The following is a 22,900-nucleotide window of genomic DNA, read 5'->3' as shown; positions in this document are numbered from 1 at the left end:
ATGAAAGAAGTCTCAACCACCGCAGCTGAGCTGAGCCTATTTAGTGAAAAAAAAAAGACTAAAACAGCTACAATGTTGTGTGTGCAGGCGATGCATGGCGTGCGTGCATGCATCATGCATGTGCCCTTTGTGTGGGCTTTAAGCACTGCCTTTTGATTTGATGCAATAGCGTGTGCGTGCGTGCGTGCGTGCGTGCGTGCGTGCGTGCGTGCATGCATAATAAAGTATTAACAACAATTATGAACCCTTGCTTTTCAGGGAACGGAGAAAGAAAAGAATAACTAACCTGAAAAGCAGTTTTGACCATAATGAAATGTGCAACGTGTACAGTAATATGGGCACTATTTTCCTATTTGTTCAACTAGCCAATCTACATCGACATGTTGTGAGATTCTATATTGGGTATTCGAACTATTCAAAAATGCTATTAGTAGAAAAAGTGTGGCCTAAGGGATAAGGCACTGACGAAAACAGGACCCCACGTCTCCCATAATGAACAATCATCTTTTTTACCTGGAGCTGTCCATGATGGTGTGCAGGCGGTGTGCGATGGTGAGCACGGTGCAGTCGGAGAACTCCTGGCGGATGGTGGCCTGGATCAGGTCGTCCGTCTCCAGGTCCACGGCCGCCGTGGCCTCGTCCAACACCAGGATGCGAGACTTCCTCAGCAGGGCCCGGGCCAGACACAGCAGCTGCCTCTGGCCGATGCTGCGGAGGACACAGCACACACAGACACATTGACGTGGTTGGCATATGCCAGGGGTCCTCAACTAGCCCATTCTGACCTGAGATCAGATTCATACGAGGTTTCCGCCGGACACACACTGGTCTGATGAACCCATTCTGACCTGAGATCAGATTCTAAAAATGTCAGTCGCTCTTCGATTTTTCAAAAATAGCAGACCTACAAGCTCGTATCGCGCCACTCGGTGGCGCGATATGAGCTTGTAGATCTGCTATTTTTAAATAGCTAAAGCATAACATGATGCTGACACCAAAATGGGTGCCCGGTCAGAATGGGCTAGAAATGCTGAAGGTCCACAAATAATCTTTGAATAAAACCATGGTCCAGTCTCATGCGCACGCAAATAAAATTTGCGGGTCGCGGGCCACGTGGGCCCCATGGGGTGGGGCTGCTCCCCTCCCCCCCCCTCCCCTAGAAACAACTATGCCTGTTTAGTACAGTCAAACCAAGCTATACAAACCGGGTCCCATCCCAACCAACACTGGGGTGGCAGAGTATGAAAATATATTTTTTCACTTTGACAAATATTCATTATTCACACCTCCAAAAATCCATGAACTGAATGTGTGAATGTGTGACTGCTAGTGAGCCAGTCAGCGCGACATTGTCATCAGCCGGCCCATAATACATACACACATTCAGAGTGTTAATTGCGTTTCTCGGCATTGATCGAATACAACGGAGAATTCAACTCGCGGTTGCGGTGACTTTTTTTCTTCTCTTTATTCTTTTTTCTTAATGTTTTTTTGTGGCTTTTGTGGCTTTTGCTCACATCGCATCACATCGTGCTTATGCGTGACAGTCACAGAGCAAAGGTAGAATAAGCTTTAGTGTTTTCTCTTTATTCTATCATTTCTCCAGGGTCCGCAGAGAGGTGTGCCGCGGTCCGGTCGTGGACCGCGGTCCGCCTGTTGAGGACCACTGGCATATGCAATGCCAGTTGGTACCACACGGCAGTGCTTCCCTTTGTTTTTGCTTCAGTCAATTCCACTACTATTCTTGTAGTATGTTGGCGCGAGAAAAGGCACTATTGTATGTTCCTGTTGCTGATTAAAAATATTAGTTCCGTTATTCCTGCCTTCATATGGTCGATGTTTACATTATTGGCTGCTAACTAAAACAGCCCTGTTGACGTTATATCCGTGGTCTGTCAATTACCTGGACTAACTCGTGTTCCCAACACATTACACCCTCCATCTGGTCAGTAAACCTTACGCGGGGGACTGTAGTGTTGATGGACCCACCTGAGGTTCTCTCCGCCCTCTGCCACCTCGTGCTGTAATCCCTCCTGTAAGCCTCCAACGTAGTCCTTCAGGTGGGAGAGCTCCAGAACGCGCCAGAGGTCCTCGTCGGTGAACTTCTCAAACGGATCCAGGTTCATCCTCAGCGACCCAGAGAACAACACTGGGTCCTGCGATCCATACACACCAAAAAGAACGTGGAAAAAGCAGTTTCTTAAAGCTGTGCTAATTCAGTTGACTGAATTGAAACTAAACAATTTCAGATGACTAAAATAGGAAATGGTGTACAAATGGTGTACAATAAGACTAAAGCAGAAGTTTCTGTCAAAATCAACACTGGATCAAGGTCATATACTGTCATTTGATACTAAAATTAAAACAAGACATGTTTCATATTACAACTATAAATCTGTCTGTATTGCTACTATTGCACAATCAAACCAAACATTGACTAGGCTAAGACTAAAAATATGTTTTTTAGTCGACTAAGACTAGATAAACCATTTCAGATGACTAAAATATGACTGTCACAACTAAATGGTGTGTTAATCAAAATCACTTAAAGTAGTGTTCATTATTTTTACTAAGATTTTTAGATATTTAGTCGACTAAGACTAGACTGAGACTAAAATGACTACAACTAAATGGTGTGTCTTTTGATTACAAAAGACTAAGACTAAATCAGAAATTGATGTCCAAATTAACGTGTGTGTGTGTGTGTGTGTGCGTGCGTGCGTGCGTGCGTGCGTGCGTGCGTGCGTGCGTGCGTGCGTGCGTGCATGCTGTACTTTATTGTTACATCTTGTGTACAAGTAAAACCTGTTTTTCTTTGGCTTCCTTCACACAATGCAGCATCATATAGATAACAACATCAAACATCATGCTTGTGTGCGTGCATGTTTTGCCGTGTGTGTGCATGAGTGTGGGTGTGTGCAACTGTGCGTGCGTGCGCGCGTGCGTGCGTGAACCTGTGGTATGATAGTGAGCCGGTTCCTCAGGTCATGAAGGCCGATGGAGGAGATGTCTGTGCCATCGATGAGGATGCTGCCCTCGGCCGCCTCGATGATCCTGAACAAACAGTTGGTCAGACTCGACTTCCCTGCTCCAGTGCGACCAACTATACCAATCTGAATGCACAGAGAGAGAGACAGAGAGAGAGAGAGAGAGAGAGACCAGCATTGATTACAGTATTGTTTGTTGACACTGTTATTTTCACAACTGAATTGAATTGATTTGATGATTAATTCAACATTTCTCGCATGCACCACGCACGTGCACACGCAGAGAGGGACAGCGAGAGAGAGACCAGCATTGATTACAGTATTGTTTGTTGACACACACTCACACACACACACACACACACACACACACACACCCTCACACACACACCCACACACACACACACACACACACACACACACACACACACACACACACACACACACACACACACACACACACACACCTTCTCAGCACTGTGGATGTCGCAGGTGATGCCATGCAGCACCAGGTCTAACTCGGGTCTGTAGCGGACCTTGAAGTTCTCAAAGCGCAGCCGGCCTTCCGCGGGCCATTTCTCTGGAGGACGGTTGTCGGTGATCCACTCGGCCTGTGGAAGCACAGCACAGTGTGGAATGGATGCCGAGTGGAATAATGTCTGGACAATTCTCTTCTCGTACAATGTCAGTAATGTACCTTGTATTTCCAAAACGGTTCAATACTTCCATTTCAGAAAATGGGATCAAATTAACCCGTGTTCCACTGGGCACAATGGCAGATATTATTTAGTCACAAGCTCTTGTTAATACTTTTCAATGGTTAAATATTTATAAAAACCTGCAGACTTAACCACTTGCATGTCCACTCTACAAACTCACAATGTGTTACTGTGTTGCACAAGCTTGTACGATGAAGTAAAGAATTAATTTATTACACTTTATATAATATGGAGATAGGGGGAGGCGTACTTTGGTTCGACATATCATTGGTTCGAAGGAGCATTGGTCCGAGGTGCTTTAACCCATTCTGACCGGGCACCCATTTTGTTGTTAGCATCATGTTATGCTTTAGCTATTTAAAAATAGCAGATCTACAAGCTCATATCGCACCACCGAGTGGCGCGATACGAGCTTGTAGGTCTGCTATTTTTGAAGAATCGAAGAGCGACTGACATTTTTAGAATCTGATCTCAGGTCAGAATGGGTTCAACACCCGGAGATAGGAGGTTACTTAGCACTGACTTGTTTTCTCTCCACTCTATTCATGTTGTTTGTTGACTCTGGGTTGCCATTTTGTCAAGGCTTGGATGAGAGTGCCTACTAAATGCCTGAGTGGTGGTAAATGGTATGTTTTATCATTGTCACCTTGCACCTTGTATTGACCATGGGGTCATGGCTCACTGCATTAAATAGCATCCCTTTTATCCACAAAGCTGTCAAAACATCTCCTGTTAGAACCTTGGAGCCAAACTGCACCATTCGTGTCTATCTTTGTCAAGATTTGATCAACAAGATTGACAAGTTGGCTGAAACTAGAGGCAACAAGAAAGAAAGTAGCCTGATCTATAATAATATAATGTGCAATGTTAAAGTGTAGGCTACATTTTATGGGGACAAACAAATATTGAAGCAGCTCCATGTACTTTGGGGTGTTGGCCACTTTGGACACAAATAACATGGTAGCCAACAAGCCAAAATCTTTGACCCAGACTTATTACTCGTTTTAACCCATTCTGACCGGGCACCCATTTTGGTGTTAGCATCATGTTATGCTTTAGCTATTGAAAAATAGCAGATCTACAAGCTCATAGCGCGCCACCGAGTGGCGCGCTACGAGCTTGTAGGTCTGCTATTTTTGAAAAATCGAAGAACGACTGACATTTTTAGAATCTGATCTCAGGTCAGAATGGGTTAATCAGACCAGTGTGTGTCCAGTGGAAAACCTCGTATGAATCTGATCTCAGGTCAGAATGCGTTAATCATCACCCTAAAATATATGTATCTGGAAACATTATAGGTTAGAAATAAGCCACAAGCTTTTCTGCCCGTCACTCTGTGACTTGTAAACAAACAAACTCAACACACGCGTCGCGTCGCGCACGTTGAGTTAAACGACAAAATTAAATCCTCTACAAAAGCCATTGCACCTAGTCTTTAAATAATGAGTATGACTTGTAACCTTTACTGTAATTAATGGACGCATAAACAGGCAGAAATTAAGAGCATGCCAGGACAGGGACGCGTGCACACACACACACACGCACGCACACACACACACACGCACATGAAAAGCAGTTTGTTTAGGAAATCTTTGGTTTAGTTGGCGATACAGTCTCTCAGTCTTCTCTCCCAACAGTGTTTATCATCTTTTAATGATGTGACATAACATCTGGAATGTGTTTCTCTGGCCAGATGTTTGGTTTCTCTAACAGAAATACACGTAAGGAGTCAGACTTCTGCAATATACACTTTTAGCCAGTGGTGGAAAATAACTACGGTATACTATTTGTCATTTACTTAAGTACTGTGCTTAAGTACAATTTTGAGGTATTTGTCTTTCCAATTTCAAGTAGTTTTACTTCTACTCCAGTACATCACAGAGGCAACTATTGTACTCTTACTCCACTAAATATATTTGAAAACTTTAGTTACTCTGGAGACTTTGATTGTTATTACAAAACATACACTGACCACATCAACCCTAGAAGGCTATATACATTTCAGCCATTTGAAAATAGCAGATCTACCAGCTCACAATGCTGCATTGCGAGTTGCGACACATTGTGAGCTTGTAGAGCTGCTATTTTCAAAATATTTATACATTTGAAAAGTTGAAATGGAACATTTTGCATATTGAGTACTTTCTGCTTTTGGTACTTTAAGTACATTTGGATGTCAATACGTTTGTACTTTTACTCAAGTCCATTTTGAATTCCGGACTTTTATTTTTAATTCTATATTGCAGTATTGGTATACAAACTGAAAGATAAACCTAAATACAGCTCATTACAAACAAGTGACCACAAACAGATGCTGCAATGTGTCACCTTCACAGCAAACAAACTGAAAATTAGAGTGTCAATTTATTCATTCATTTATTAATTTATTTCCAGATTTATTTGATGTTCGACTGAAGTTGGATTAGGATATAGTATCCCCGGTGTCTGTTTCTTCGCTGTTTGATTGCCTCTTCTCCATCTGTGGTAGCTTAGTTTATATAAATTTGATCCAGAACATTGTGCAACTGGAGAAACTATCTCATTGTTATGCCATTTAGTATCCCCGGATGTGAGAGGACGCTGGCGTCTGTTTGTTCACCGCTTCTCCATCTGTGGTAGCTTAAGTTTATATAAGTTTGATCCAGAACTTTGTGCAACTGTGCAAAGTTACTTTTATACTAGTACTATTTTAACCCATTCTGAACGGGCACCCATTTTGGTGTCAGCATCATGTCATGCTTTAGCTATTGAAAAATAGCAGATCTACAAGCTCATATGGCGCCACCGAGTGGCGCGATACGAGCTTGTAGGTCTGCTATTTTTGAAAAATCGAAGAACGACTGACATTTTTAGAATCTGATCTCAGGTCAGAATGGGTTAATCAGACCAGTGTGTGTCCATTGGAAACCTCGTATGAATCTGATCTCAGGTCAGAATGGGTTAATTGTCACATCCTCACTGGACCTCAATTGGATTTTAATTTCATTGAAAGCTCACTCACCCGCTGACTGACCCACCAGCCGAGGAATACTGCAACAGAACCATCCTACTCCATCACGGAAAATCACCCGTGTAAAGTTTCAAAATGAATCCCCAAAGCACTGCTTTAACTCCAAAGACTGGTTTATTGACTTCTCTTCATAATAACCATAGAGCTATGTGTGTGTGTGTGTCTGTCTGTGTGTCTGTGCGTGTGCGTGTGTGTGTTGTGAGCTTGTAGATCTGCTATTTTCAGCATGCAACCAAGTATAAAATGACTCGTCAGTGCTATACGAAGGTCTTAGGACCGAAAGGTGTTCATACAGAGAGTGAGTCTTTTTCTATCAAGTGTTCCTGCCTGTCAGAATGACCTCTACTTTTAATCATCAAAGAACACATTATGGGCTGCAGAAAAGAAGAGAAAGAAGAGAAAAATGCCGGTGCAAGATGTTAGATGTGTGAAAAGTGACAATACTATTGACAATACTATATCCTCAGGTGGAAGGTCCAAGGATGCCAAGGATGATTCTGTGACCACTAACCCAGCCTCTTTTACCCTTCCTTTTACCCGTCTGTAAAACAACTGCCCTTTCCAGACCACTAATGCAGCATTTACTACACGGTGAAAGAAATACAAATGCCACATGGTATTTTGCATTGAACAAATTGGTTTTGAAATCCACTAGCTAAAGAGTGCTGGGTTTGCGCCCCGGAAATAGCTGATCTACAAGCTCTCAACGCGTGCCCTATTAGGGGATGTCAGCCCCTGCTCCTCTAACACTCTGTGCACGTCCCTGGACTCCATTACCCAAGAGTTTCAACAAGCATGTCCGTGAGGATGCGCTGTGATTGGCCAATGGCCATGCAGTCTCTGCTTTGACTGGCAGTTCTGCCCACCCTGGGCAAGACCTATAAGCTGAAAAGACTATCAGCGGAAGTTGCGGGATTTTAGCGGAAGTGAAATCGTTGATGCTTTACAAATCAGTTTACATTCTCCGCGAATGAAACACGTGTTGTGATTGGTCGGGAAAATATCGTATCCGGGGGGAAATAAATTTGACGGCTGTTCCGGAGGATACAACCGCCGATAGCTTCTCTGCCTTAGGTTGTGACCACCAGGCTTTTCTTTTCGCAGATACAGTAAGTAAGCCTGGGACGGAGGCTAAAGTTCTGCCTTGGTGCCTTGGCAAACTCATTGTCTCCCTGAGCACACACTGTGCGTGTGTAATACAAATTTAGGGCCAGCACGGGCCAAGTGTGCTCCTGGTGCGCATATCAGAACAATCAGTCAAGCAGCACGGACCTCCCCTCCCACTGAGTTAGACGTGCGTCTAAAAAAAGAAAACGTCTATTCTTAGATTAGACGTTGATTAGCGGTTGATTAGAAGTCTATATATAGACCGTCTATAAAGACTATATAGACTTCTAATCAACCGCTAATCGATGTCTAATCTAAGAATAGACGTCTAAAAAACTTTCGTTTTTAGACGTTTTTTATCCCATTTTTAGACGGCCCTTTAGACGAATATTAGACGTCTATTAGACAAAAAAAATGCTCAGTGGGCTTCGGTCTGAGTTCGAACTGTTGCCCTCAGGTCGTCGGCTGAGGGTGCCCGCCACAAAGACTAATCGGTTCAAACTATCCTTTGTCCCAGCTGCTATTCAACTGCTGAACAGCAAATAGCACTTTATTCTTGCCCTTTTGCACACACTGCCCACTAATGCACTTTTGCTGACTTTGCTACTACTGTATGTCATGAATTCTCTGTCTCTAGTGCCCTGTTCTTAGTCCTGTATTGAATGTTGTTGTTGTGTGTATTTTGTGTGTATTTTTACTATGATCTGGCTGCAAACCAATTTCCCGCAAGGGACAATAAAGCTAACCTTGACCTTGATGCTATATAGTTACATAATACATTTTACAAAGTTACATAGTGCTGCTTTAATAACAATGCCACAATGTGAGTGGTTGCAAAGCCAGTTGAACTGTCAAAAGGCTCAATGTGCTCAAGGTACCTGTAGGAGCCAAATAGTGCTATAGTTATTTTCACACTTGGTTGGTGATGGGTGTGGGCACCGCTTTGGCTCTTCATCATTGGTTGGAGCGCCTCTGTGGGTGGCCACTAGTAGGTTACAAATGCAGGTATCTACCAGTTCACTCTAAAGGGCCATGCAAACGTGACGCGAGGAACTAATTCGTGGTTGCCTGGATCAACACAGGTCTCCTCCAGGTCTGCTCAAGAGGGGTGCAACAACGCAAGCGTAAAAAAAAAGCGAAACAGAATCCAGGTCTGGTGAGTCGCGGGCGTGTGCACGTAACGAGCATGCACGGAACAAATGCACGGGACCGTGCTCACGTAAATACGCTTGCGTTGTCGCACCGCGACTTCTCAGAGCAAAAATGCAGCTCTCATTGAAAATGAACTATATGGGGGGTTTTATCGCTTAGGCTGCTGTAACTTGGAGGCAGGGTGAGCTGGGAGCGATACAATGCACGTGTTTACCGCACTCGTCATTTTGGTTCATTCACTTGGTATTTGCTCACTGTTTAACCCATTCTGACCTGAGATCAGATTCATACGAGGTTTCCGCCGGACACACACTGGTCTGATGAACCCATTCTGACCTGAGATCAGATTCTAAAAATGTCAGTCGTTCTTCGATTTTTCAAAAAAGAGCAGACCTACAAGCTCGTATCGCGCCACTCGGTGGCGCGATATGGGCTTGTAGATCTGCTATTTTTAAATAGCTAAAGCATAACATGATGCCAACACCAAAATGGGTGCCCGTTCAGAATGGGTTAAATTAGATTCTTTGCACATATTTATTATGTATATATTTATTGGAAATTGTATTATATGATATTTGGTGCACTGAACTAGTAAACATTTTAAACTTGAGCTCATTTTGGACATGAATCATTTAATCATTTTTATGGTGCGCCATTAAAGTTTGTTTTAGCTCCCAGGTTAAGCCTGCCGGTTGATTAATTTAATGGGAATTATTATCAGCCACTACAGTACTCAATGCCTCATGGCATTGCAGGGCATACTAAACAGAGGTTCATTGCATGGTCACATGGTGCGACATCACACAATCAAAGCCTATTCAATCATTTCTTGTTTTGTTTCATGAAAATCCACCATAGAAACATTATGAGCTACTTTCTGTCAAGAAATGCCCTGCATTTGATTATTTTTAAGTTTGGAAGTGCTTGTTTTCAATAACACAACATTTTGCTGCCTCCTGCATTATGTGACATCTAGAAACAGGTGGTACGCAGGGCGGTTGAGTGATTTCCAACGAGCGCTTACAAACTCCAACACTCCATGCTGCTCAATGTTCTGCCACTCAGTCTAGATGAGGGGGGGGGGGGGGGGGGGGCGTGTCCTGATGGGAAAATCATGCATGTGCATACTCTCTATTGAACCAGTTTGTTAACCAGAGTGTTTAGACTGAAAATGAGTTGGTTCCGAACCATAAACGTTCGTTCCCAATGTGAACCACAAGCTTTGTAATTGCACGCAGCACTTTGTGAACCGAGACGATATACATGGGTGTGTCAGTAGGTTGGAACTTGTCAGTGGGTTGGAACTTGGGAGGACGCAGAGACACGCAACATAACATAACAGATAAACGATGCCGCCAAGAAATCATAATGGATCTTCAAAGAATGTGCAATGGTCTGATGAAGAAACGGAGTGTTTGTTGTCCGTATGGGCATCTCCTGAGTTTCAGGAGAAGTCGGAGAGTACCCAGAGAAAGGCCAAATTATATTTGGCATATATATTATGTTATTCACTCGAACGGCAGAGCAAATAATCAATAAACTAAAGAAACTCAAATCGGATTACCGCGATGCCAAAAAGGAGTTGTCCAAAAGTGGAGCGGGGTATGATAAGGCTGATGCCTTTCCCTATTATGACATAATCGACGTGGCATTGGGACATATAGACCTGCAAACCAGCTGACCGGGTCGCTGAATTCAGCTACAGCAACGCTGGATGAGTCCAACTTTGCATCCTCATCCCCGTCTACTATTTCAACACCAAATGATGACGGTAGGTTGGCGGTTGTTCTTTAACAGTAGCCTATATTTGGACTTGGAGGTTGTATTGTATGTCGTTCATCATATAGGGCAGGCCTATGGGTGTCCACTATGCATCTGCCACTTGAATTAAGTTGACTTGATTGACTGACGTAAAAAAGTGCCTGTCAGCTCAAACCCATAATGCAATACTTTGTTTTCAAGAGTGTTGCTGCGCACAAATGTCAGTAGATTACAAATGAAATACAAAAAAATCTCGACCTATTCCATTTATCCCCTTTCCCATTCCAAGTGCATTTGTCTTAAATGTAATGCCAGCACTGCGCTATTCCGAAGCCATTTTCAGCAATGGTATTATAACGTTTTCAGTGGGTAGATCTTGTTGAGCTGGTCATTTTGAAAGTAGCTCTCATGTCAAAAAAGATTGGGCACCCCTGCTGTACAATGTAGCCTGCAGATGGACACTGTACAGATGTACAGTACAACTTCGGGTACTCATATGAATAGCATATGAACGAAAATGATCTATAGAAATTATCCACTAGTCTGTACATTGTACAGTCAATCAATCATGCATTAGACTCTCAAGACAGACAGGGGTCGCTGTTTTCCTGTTATTTTCCGATGGGATTCTCAGATTGATCATTGACAACTTATGTCTCAGACATATAGTTTTTCTCTTTCAAATAGTCATATTATGACTGAAACTCTAGGACAAGTTTACCATCAACATTAATACAGTTGTCATAGTAGTCACAGCTAGGGTCCCCGACCCGTGTGGCTTTGAGGGTGCAGAGGAGCATCCTGCGTCCTTCAACAATCAACATACCTCGTTCTCAATGTGGGAGTATTCAACCACTCTCTCCACCGCCACGATGTTGGTCTCCAGGTCTGAAGTCATCCTCACCAGCCAGTTGAGGGTCTGGGTGACCTACAAGGCAGCGACAGTCAAATCACAATCACAAGTGTTATTTACAAAGCCCCTTTCGCATGCTCAAAGAGCTTAAAGATGGAGTGCCGTGACTTATTGTTATATAAGGAGGTATAACTTTTTCAAAAAAAGTGTACAGTATTTGTTAAAATGTTGTTTTTATGTGGACACGCCCACCAGTACATTAAGTATGCCTGGTTTGCCTGGTGGATGGTGATGGGTGGTGGTGAAGATGATCCACCTGAACTGAAGACGCACCCACAGCTGTAGTTGTATGATAAAGGGGGAGGGGTTAGGGGAGGGGCTGATAGTGATGTCACTATATTACTGTTTATTTCATTGGCCCGTTTGACTGTCAAGGGTTCTGAAACCCTAAATACAAAGTTAATACACCATTGCACATAAAAACAACTCCAGGGTGTCTAATGAAGTACTGTCACCTCATAGACACATGAAAAACTGGAAAAATACAAAAATTGTGGCACCACTCCATCTTTAAACATACAGTACAGGCAACATTTGTGAAATGACACAAATGTCACAAATAATGCGCACAGCGTGTGTGCGAGATGAGGACTGACGTTGAGGGCGTAGGAAATGGACAGGCCGACCATGCCGCTGTCCAGGTTCTCTCTGGATATGACGGCGAACAGAGCGGAGAAGAACACCACCAGCGTCCCCAATAACTCCAAACGAATGGCCACCCATCTGTCGCGTGCGCACACACACACACACACACACACACACACACACACACACACACACACAAGTACATCAGCATGATTGCAATCACCATCCCACCTGTTCTCTGTAGCACTCTGTAGCACAATCAAAAAGTGACCTGACTTGGTTGGAGGCAATTTTACAATAAATGGGGCATTACAATAATTACACTATTATTATAATGATATCAAATGATTCCCGAGCACGGCACGGCTGCAGCTCACCGCTCAGTGAGATGCAGCCGGCGACGAAATTGGAGCCCTAGGGCTCCCATTTTCGTCAGTGCTAAACCCCTTATCCCTAAACTTCTTAGCCTTTTTTAGACTATTTTGAAAAACATTTTTGAATAGTTCAACTAGCCAATCTACATTGATGCGTTGACGTTGTGAGCTTGTAGACTGGCCATTTTAAAATTACAAAATAGTAAAAAAAAGGGAAGTTTAGGGATAAAGGCTTTAGTGACGAAAATGGAGCCCTATATCATCACCAGAACCATAGAGTAAGACAGAGTTACGACAACTCCCTCCGAAGTAGAGAGGGACCAATCAGGATCGAGTATGCAAATATCACCATCTGCCACTTGGAAATGCAGGTTCCACATAGAGATTACAGACTAGTAATATCTATTTAGTGATATAAGTCACTAAAGTTCACACTCACAGTGGGAGTGTGTACGAATGGAATGGTGCCGCCTGCTAATTTGAGCTCCCTTTTGAACTTTTAAACTGAGCAGCTTCTAACAATGAACATCCCCACCATTGTCCAAGTTCCTCTGCTGCTATTTTCGAAAAGATAATCTAAAATTACACAGATGCTTTCTCGGTTTTAATGGATTTAACTCAACAATTGCTAAAGCCACTCTGGTCAATTTCAATAGTCTTGCTGGTTAAACCAGATATTGAGATATCCTCTAACACATGGGAGTTTCTCCATCATTTTACTCAGAAATAGAGGCCATTCCATTGCAGATTTCCCCTGAGGCCATAGTCCTCTGTGTTTCTGTGCTCCCTGCCGTGCGAAAGCTCTCTATGTCATGATGATCTTAGCAGAAACTATTTCACACCATGAAATCCTCTTCCTACCCATTTGATAATATGGGGCATTCATTGATGAATGAGGCTTTTCTGACTATTGGTCCAAACATTCTAACAGGCTTGTTGCCCTCCAGTGTTAAAAGTGCTTTACTTCAACCGGTCCTCGACTGAAGAAACTATGATACAGAATCCCATGGTTTTTAATAGCTTTATAGAGCGTCGCAGAAATCCCTATTAATTTTCCTCATAGACTTTTCAGAAAGTATTTATTTAAAGACGTTTACGCCGTGGACAAAGCCAACTCTTGTCGTGACAAATCATGACAACAAACACAATTTTTCGGGCCAAACTAATAATTAGAAAGTAAAAGAAAAGGCAGGTTTTAACACTTTTTTGTAATTATTTGTTTGGTCCAAAATACTAGTGTGTGTGTTGTCATGATTTGTCACAAGAGTTGGCTTCGTACGACGCTTAAAAGGTCTAAAAAAATGCATTGAGAGTCATTTCCTGGGCCTGGCGTCGTCATGAAAGGACCTACACATACTACCTATGAGTAAGGTAAGACATAAAGGTGTGGGAGCATACCAGCAGATGTCTGTACATCTTGGATGGGCTACAGTATGTGAGACTCTATGCATGGAGTTGTTTGAACCCTGACCTGTTGGAGGAGATCCACGGGTAGACGCTCTTCACGTTCTCGTCGATGCAGCGCTCGTTGTGTTTCAGGAAGCGTTCCTGATGCCCGTAGGCCCTGATCACAGAGAGACCGGACACGGTCTCGCCAAAGTGAGAGTAGATGGGAGAGCGCGACACCGAGTCCAGACGCCGCAGCTGCCTGGAGGTTGCCACGTAGAAACGCTGGTGTGTGTGTGTGGGGGGGGGGGTTACAGAGACACAAGACAGCGGTGGTGTAATGTCACTGTTGTATTTAATCAAGTACTGTACTTATAACCATTTAAACCCCAGCATCTGTATTGTGGGGAAAGCGTTCGCGATGCGTTGTGAGCTTGTACATTTTTGCTATTTTCTGCAAACGCTTTTCCCACCATACCAGAAAGAAAACAGAAAATACACTAATATAGAGCCCTGAGGGGCTGCGGGTGATTAAGTACAATTTAGAGGTACTTGCACTACAATCATTTGACATATAGACAAAAGGTATCCTTCCTCCAAGTTGTACTGCTTGTCAAGGTGTAAGTTGCAGACTTGAAAAGAAAATAAGGGAATCCAAGGCACTCCGTCTTTGGTGAAAAATTAATTAGTTTAGAGGCATCCGAACCTGACGAAGACCTTTTGGTCGAAACACGTAGGTCCTGTTATTTTTCACCAAAGACGGAGTGCCTTGGATTCCCTTATTGACACCTTGACAAGCAGTACAACTTGGGAGGAAGGTAGCCCAAACATTTAGATTCTCGTAGAGGGATTTTTTCGATTCTGACGAATCTCTCTACGAGAGTCTAAAAGATAACCCCCCCCCCCCCCCTTAACGTCGAAAGTTGAACATTTGTGCCTCAAAATCACTCTTACCTTGTACAAATGCAAAATCTAAGCTGCTTTAAATGTTGCCCCACTTGTTTGTGAGGTGTTCGGAATCAGATTAAACACGGAACATGCTTATTTTTCAATAAAAAAGGTATTTTAATCAACTCTGTCTCGGAATCTGGCGGCCATCTTGCTTTTCTCTCCATTGTAAATGCGCAAGAGAACCCTGGCCGCTAGGGGCACGGGCAATATTCTGTTGCACCGTTTACCGCATTTACAATGGAGGATTATTTAGCACATATTACAATTCATTTAGTTTTTAAGACATTCAACTTCAGCTTATTTTCCATAATCCATTCAGAAACCAGGTTTAACTCTAGTTGAAGCTCCTCATTGACGTGTTCAATACTCTCTGACATAGTCGTGTCATCCGCATAAATCCCCATACCTGCATATTTTAATACATATGGCATATCATTTTCAAAAATAGAATAAAGAAGGGGGCCAAGACAGCTTCCCTGTGGAATTCCACACTTAAGTGTCTCAATCTTTGAAAGGGAACCATTGAACATAACACATTGTTTCCTGTTCACTAGTAAATAGCCCTTCAATAGATCAATTGCAGAATCTTTGAATCCATATGCTATACTGATAGTTTCATGAGTAGTAGCTCATGATCTATATAAGGTCAAAGGCTGTGCTGAATTCCAAGAGCACCACCCCAACAACGGACTTCATCTGTTTGAACCACTCATCAGTAAGACATCAGTGCAGAACTTGTAGAGTAACCTGCTTTGTATGCATGTGATGCTGTAGTACATGGGTATTCAACCAGATTAGGTAGGGGGCCACAATTGTCAAATTACTTAATTGTAGAATGATGTCTTAATGGAAAACTGTTTTACTCAAGACATACTGTATCGTAGGGGGAAAGATTTACCTATTTACGTACTGTATGTAATATAAATGTAAGGTGCTATAAATCTATTCAGGGGTGTAGTGGATGAAAAGGTTATTTACATGGGTTCTCTGAGCCAAAAAGCTTTGGGGAACCACTGCTCTACTTTCTTCTCCACACCAAAGAGAAGTGCAACAATGAGGTACAGTAGAGTTCCTGAGCTCACCTGAACAAAGAAGTAGATGACAGCCAACGGGATGATGACCACGGTGAACCATGGCGTGGCCAGACAGATGACAAACAGCGTCGCCAGCACGCCCAACAGACACATGATCCACGCCCTGAAGGAGTACGGGATGGCCTCGTCCACTGTGAATATGTCCTACCAAACACAATGGAATAGGTTAGTGCCCAAATCCCATTTCTTGTCCTACAATGTTTATTTATATATATATATATTTATATATATATACGTGTATTTATATAGCAGCATAGAGCAGCAGTTTATTCAGCTGAGTGACAACGTTTCAGTCGAACGACCTTCATCAGGTATGATGAAGAGACAGTGTGCGGGACCTCTTTTCTCTCATTATTCATTATGTGTTTGCTGGCTCTGACGCACCTGTCCTTGTATGTGTGCACAGGGACTTTTCTCTACTACATTTTTAAAACAAAGAAACAAATCTAAAAAAAATCTAGAATAATAATTAATGAGTAGTGAAAATAGCCGATCTACAAGCTCAAGTTGTGTTCTTGTAGATCTGCTGTTTTGGGTTCCGGCAAAGGCATCTCTCGTTTAGGTCTCGACCTGAAAGGTTTGGGAACCACTGGAATCGTACCCGGGTCTCGCGCGTGGAAAAATAACATCTTAACCACTAGACTAAAGGGATATAGTCCAGGGGAGATATTAGACTTTTAGCTCTTTGGTCTGGGGTTGTGAGCCAGCATAATCATCACGCAAGATACACAAGCCATTCATGTTGCTGCTGCCTGATCCCAGGTCAGCCTAAAACATCACACGAGTTAAACAGCACTGCATTGCCTTGCTCTCCTGATCAGCGCACAGCGCGCACAGCTGCACACGCGTACACAGTAGCCCACGGGTCTTCTCCACTCAGGGATCCACTCGGGAATTACACAATACACATAATGATAGACAGATCCCAGCTCCGAGTGATTGTGATCAAATACGGATCCTTCCGGGTATTTACGGAATTGGGGGACCCGTGAAGAGTACACACCCATGTGTACTGGAGCTTGTAGATCGGCTATTTTCAATAGTTTTTAAACATTTATTTTCTAATTTATGGAATTTCTTAGATTTTTCTTAGATTTCTTTGTTTTTAATTCATGAAAATGTTAACTTTTTATGTTTTGAAATAATAATAATAATAATAATAATAATGATAATGATAATGATCAATAAATTAATTACGAAACGTAGGAAACAAAATATAAAGGGAACAATAAAAATGTGACCCACAAATGGGTCTTGTCTGAGCCAATGTTTGGGACCCAGTGCGATACAACGTGAACAGACAAAATAATTAGCTCCCACCTTGGCGAAGCGGTTGACCACCCTGCCAGTGGGTGTGGTGTCAAAAAACATCATGGGAACGCGCAGCATGTTGCGAAGCAATGCGGTGTGGAGAATACGAGATGCATTGATGGAAGAATTTACAAGCACCAGCGTACCAGCGAACACAAAGACAGCTGAAAAAGAAATGCAGACACAGAGAGAAAGCATTTGTATGAGATTTTGTCTTTTTCTTCCAAGGCTGCAGTACCAAATACGAGAAAGAAGAGATTTTGCATTATCTGCAACATTTACTAACATGAGCATTATATGTAAATATAATAAAGGTGGTTGCTCACTGGTGCATTGTGGGTTTTCTTTTTTCAGAGGACGTGAACAAATTTCAATCATGTTTGCACACTGCTTGCCGAATATTTCGTATATATTCTACAAGCTCGAGCTTGTGGATCTGCCACTTTTCATGCTTTTGTGTGACATTGTAGTAATAATATGACGAAGTAGGGGCATTAATTAATAAAAATAATAAAAGAATCACACCCGTATTAATTGAGGGGTGCTCTTATCATAGTATATCATCATGACGTAACATAGACACTGGGCTCCATCTTGCGCCACCCCTTACCCCTTATCCCTAAACTTATTTGCCATTTTTTACTATTTTAAAACATTTAAAAATAGTTCAACTAGCCAATCTACATCGACACAGTGTTAGCTTGTAGATTGGCTATTTGTACTATTTTAAAATGTTTTAAAATAGTAAATAGTAAATAGTAATACCTGTGAGTGGGGAGTGTTGGCTGATGAATGAATATCAACATCCTAATACATCCTAATACTGGGGGGTCAAATTATGACAGGCAATTCATGCTGTCAAAATATGACAGCATGTTACAGTCAAAAAACACTTTGTTTGAAATATAGACACTCATGCTTTCCAAGGTGTGATTTGGGGTCCTAAGGATGAATACAAAATTAATATCAACATCTTAAAACCAAAATGTTGAATTGTGGGTTTGAGCTCACATGGTAACTATCTGTCAGTGGGGAGTGTTGGCTGGGAGGAGGAGTAGGACTAAGGCCCTATACGTCCTCTCTGGGGGGGGGAGACCAAAGAGAAGATTTATGGATGTAGTGAAAGAGACATGGAGTTAGTTGGTGTTAGAGAAGAGGAGGCAGAGGACAGGGTGAGATGGAGGGAGATGATTCGCCGTGGTGACCCCTGAAGAGAAAAGCCGAAAAGAAAAGATAGATGAATATAGCGCCCCTCAAAAATAAACATGGAGATGAGTCAGGGCTTCTTACCCTGTGCCATGCCCAGGACTCCGAACACTCCCACCCTGGTGTCCCTCTTCCAGGCGGGGTAGGTCATGTTGTAGTAATCCACCGCGTCGTTGGTCCAGTCGCTCAGCCAGAGGTTCTGGCCGATGAAGGCGACGTTCTGGATCAGGTACATGGCGATGACGACGGTGGAGTAGCCCCAGCCCATAGCACGCAGGTACTGGAGGAACACGGTCCACTTCACCTGAACACAACATGAATGAGACCAGAAGGCAGGGCAAGGTTAGAGCACTTGTCATGGACTCCCGGAAATTCATATCGATGTGGCCGTGGACTCCCCAGGGCCCCTCCATTTGGGTTGTTAAAATGTAAAGAAAATAAATAAAAATTATACATCATCATACATCATCTCATGAACAACTGCATTTATGTGATTGGTTTGCCGATTTGCTCGTCTACATATGACGAGCACCTGACACCGGAGGTGTTATATTACCCTAACACCCCACACTGACAACTTCGACCAGCAAGTGACAAGATCACAGTGGGCAAGTTGAGGCTGTGCATTGATCAGCCCTGTGTCTGAGACCGAAAGCTTTTTACCTATTAATTACCAAAATATTCTGTATTGTGAATGTGCTTTTACAAAAAATATTAACTTAATAGAACACATGGATATATATTTTTTTAATTCAGATTTTCATTACTTTGGACATAATATGTCCAAAGTAATGAAAATCTGAATTAATTCAGAAATGCAACTGGCAACCCCTCCAAAACAATGTGGTTACCCCTCTGGGGGCTGATTCTAAGAAGGCATTTACTTCAAGGATGAATGCATTTATCAAGGGTTATTATGATACCTTGATACCTATTATTGCCACTTTCAAAAGCAATGCTGGAAGTCTTTAAATAACCGTTACATGTTCTGCCCTCACATTAGTGTGAATGGTTAGAATGACATCGGGACTGTATACATTCACTTTGGGACAAATTGTCTTTTGGGACGGTTCAAATTGTCTTTTGGGACGGTTCAAATTGTCTTTTGGGACGGTTCTGGGATGTTGGTGAAAAACTTTATTCTAGAGCCCTGGGGCCGGGCCTTCATTTCCGGGCCTGTTGAGAACTCTAGTTTTCGCCGGTTGCTGGGGGGCGTGGCTGCACTAATACCTTTGCGGCCGACTCTGCTGCTGACTCTGACTCTGCACATGAACCGTTCTGGTTGGGAAACAGGACTGTTTTCATGTGTGCTTCTACAGCCCTAATATGTCTCAAAGTACCTATATGGACCCAACAAACAACATGGAACACAGAATGTGTGCATGGCCACGGGTCCTGCTTTACCTGTCCGGTCTCCATGGTTTCCTCCTCTATCAGCCTCTGGCCTTTCTTTGAGTCATCGGCATCGATTGCTTTTTTAATGGAACTTGTCTTCTTTAGTCTGACACTGAGAGAGAGAGAGAGAGAGAGAGAGAGAGAGGGAAGATACACAACAGATATTGCGGTCATAACAGTCATTTGACAGAGTCAAATTTCCTAGTAGAAATCAATGAACTCAACCAAAGTGATATTGACAAATTCTGCGGCACCCCCTGGACTTGCATCCTGGCACCAACTTTGAGAAACCCCGCTCTGAACTCCACCTGCAGTGTTGATTTAGTTGACTAAAACTATGACGAAAAATGTGCGTCAAGTACTTTTTTCACTGACGAAATCTACATAAAAACAAAATAAAAACAAAGCCATGACTATAAAAAGTGCCTCTCGGGGCATAGGTCTCCACCAGGATAGGAGCGTTTTTGGAAAAAGTGGCATTTTTTTCCTCAGCCTGGTCGGACACAAACACGGACGGACACACACACGGATGGAGTGCAAAACATACTCTCCCCATGCCTTCGGCTGGTGGAGACAAATACAAACTATGTCCAACTATGACTAAATATATTGACAATTTTGTCAACAAAGAGTAGAACTAACAGACAAGTCATTTTATGCTTCGTTGTGTGCTGGTGCACTCTCGGAAAAAAGCCTTGTAGATCTTGTAGATCTGCTATTTTCGGCACACAGCCGAGTATACATCAGGCATTTCAACAGCATTACGGCCTAGCCAAAAATGCATTTTTGGCTACAAAATTAACTGTAGATTTAGTAGACTATAATCTAATGGTATTTAGTGTAATAAAACGACTAAAAGTAAAACATTTCAGATGACTAAAATAGAGATAAAAACTAAATGGATTTTATTCATGTTTTCAGGGTCCTATCTTGCGCTTATGGTATCACCTTTACCCTTTATCCCTAAACCTTTTTGCCACATTTTGCTATTTTGAAAAACACTTTGAAATAGTTCAACTCGCCGATCTCGAGTTTGAACAAAACAATTTATGGATAAGGGGTAAGGCAAGATAGGGCCCAAATTATGACAAAAACTACACCCAGTATAAAAGGTAGGTGGCTAGCGCACATCCAGTTCCTGTCTGGTGCTGACCCATGCAGTCGTCATCAGTCACGTGATGTGACGACTGGGTTTAAAAGGGAGTTGTCACATATACTGCCGATTATCACCTGATGAAGGCCGTTCACGGCCGAAACGTTGCGTCTTATTTATGGTGTATTGAATAAAAAGCAAACACCTTGGAGCAAACCTGTGTGCCTGACTCTCCTCTCTTCACTAAAACTACACCCAAACGCGCTGCTGTCAAAATCCACCGTGCATATACCTGCCCGTGCGCTGGCTGCGGCGGACGCTGTTCTCCCTCCTCAGCGTGGCAGACACCACGTCCTCTGGAGCGCAGTCCGCCTGAGGCTGCTCCGTGTCAGGGATGAGTTCCACCTCCTCGCCGTCCTCCTGGTCCTCGGCACGGTCTGACCACAAGCAGGGGGCGTCGTTTCAGAAAGACAAATAGGGGTTGGCAATGAAACAAAAGTCACCATATGGCCCCATTTCTAAAATAAGTGAAAATAGTGGACCTTACGAGCTCTGTTGTGAACTTGACGCTTGTAGAGCCACTATTTTCACAATTAGCTTGAGGCCCGAAAAGAGAAAATGTTTGAAAAGGTTCGCCCATAATGACATTCGCAAAATAGGGATGCCACTTTTAGAGTGGTTATTAAATGAATGGATGCATACAGATGTAAATGGACGGACATGCAAAAACTATTCGGGACAATTAGTGTGCATTTAAAATAACTGAGATGTGAAAACTAGGGGGTCATGAATACGACGGTTTACTCAACGTTTAAATGCAAACAATTGCCGTTACGTTTCAGTTTGGTTTTTAGGCTTAAGCAAACAAAAGGTGCAAAAGGGCACATGTGACAAAAACCTTGCATAATGTAATAGCTTTATACTTTATTATATTATATAACAAAAACACGAATAGTGGAAACGCGTCACATCGTGACGCGTTTTGAGCTTTTAGATCTGCTATTTCTCAATGTTTTTCAATTTCTAAATGTTTTTTCAATTTTTCAACATGGATATGGTTATGACGATTGAAACAATGACTGCGATCATCTCAAATAATATATGCTGTGTCCGACACGTCAACATCCATTGCTGAAGTGCTTTTTGCTATGCTTTAGCTATTGAAAAATAGCAGATCTACAAGCTCATATCGCGCCACCGAGTGGCGCGATACGAGCTAGTAGGTCTGCTATTTTTGAAAAATCCAAGGCACTTTTAGAATCTGATCTCAGGTCAGAATGAGTTAATAATGAAACTGTCAGGATGTAATAGACATTTTTAGAATCTGATCTCAGGTCAGAATGGGTTAAAACAGACAAAAGTAATTCCACCCAGAATCAGATGCACTGACCTGCCTGCTGCTGGCTCTTATCGTTTGCCTCTTTGGCGTACGTGTCGAGGAACTCGGAGAACGCCCCCTTGCTGGCGCGGAGGCTGTGGTAGGATCCCACCTCTGACACCACACCGTCCACCAGCACCACGATCTCATCCACATAGGGCAGGAAGCTCACTCCATGAGTCACCAAGATACGCGTCTGCACACACACACACACACACACACACACACACACACACACACACACAGTTGTTGTCGGGCAGAAACCTCTTATCTCTGTATTTGAACTTTGCGTAAACGGCCTACATACTACAGCGTCGCACAAAAGCACCATCTCGAAAGCAATGAAGCGACCATATGACCCGTTTTTGTCATATGACCAGTTTTGGTCATATGAGGCTTCCGCCCGACAGAGGCGAACGACATACACAGTGACGGTAGACATTTTGCTCATACTTTGCTCCGTTCCTGCACGGTCACAGTA

The 22,900-nt window shown here is 42.9% G+C and overlaps 1 protein-coding gene across 2 annotated transcripts in view; it reads right to left on the bottom strand.

The window, feature by feature from the left end:
- abcc2 (ATP binding cassette subfamily C member 2) overlaps window positions 1-22,900 on the bottom strand; it is a 57,014-nt gene that overhangs the window by 13,165 nt on the left and 20,949 nt on the right. For both annotated transcript variants that reach the window (XM_083774675.1, XM_083774674.1), the window contains exons 19-31: window positions 22,432-22,615; window positions 21,334-21,478; window positions 19,958-20,060; window positions 18,638-18,857; window positions 17,357-17,511; window positions 16,025-16,180; window positions 14,077-14,276; window positions 12,243-12,369; window positions 11,560-11,661; window positions 3,452-3,595; window positions 2,955-3,113; window positions 1,990-2,156; window positions 514-708 (exon numbers count right to left, since the gene is read on the bottom strand). In XM_083774675.1, the coding sequence (XP_083630801.1) occupies window positions 514-708; window positions 1,990-2,156; window positions 2,955-3,113; window positions 3,452-3,595; window positions 11,560-11,661; window positions 12,243-12,369; window positions 14,077-14,276; window positions 16,025-16,180; window positions 17,357-17,511; window positions 18,638-18,857; window positions 19,958-20,060; window positions 21,334-21,478; window positions 22,432-22,615 (2,057 nt within the window). The remainder of the gene's footprint in view (window positions 1-513; window positions 709-1,989; window positions 2,157-2,954; window positions 3,114-3,451; window positions 3,596-11,559; window positions 11,662-12,242; window positions 12,370-14,076; window positions 14,277-16,024; window positions 16,181-17,356; window positions 17,512-18,637; window positions 18,858-19,957; window positions 20,061-21,333; window positions 21,479-22,431; window positions 22,616-22,900) is intronic.

This window comes from Protomyctophum parallelum, assembly GCF_964188405.1.
Source record: "Protomyctophum parallelum genome assembly, chromosome: 10".
In the NCBI taxonomy this organism is placed as follows: Eukaryota; Metazoa; Chordata; class Actinopteri; order Myctophiformes; family Myctophidae; genus Protomyctophum; species Protomyctophum parallelum.
Note: the sequence above shows the minus strand (reverse complement) of the source record. Positions and strands in the feature narration are given on the sequence as shown.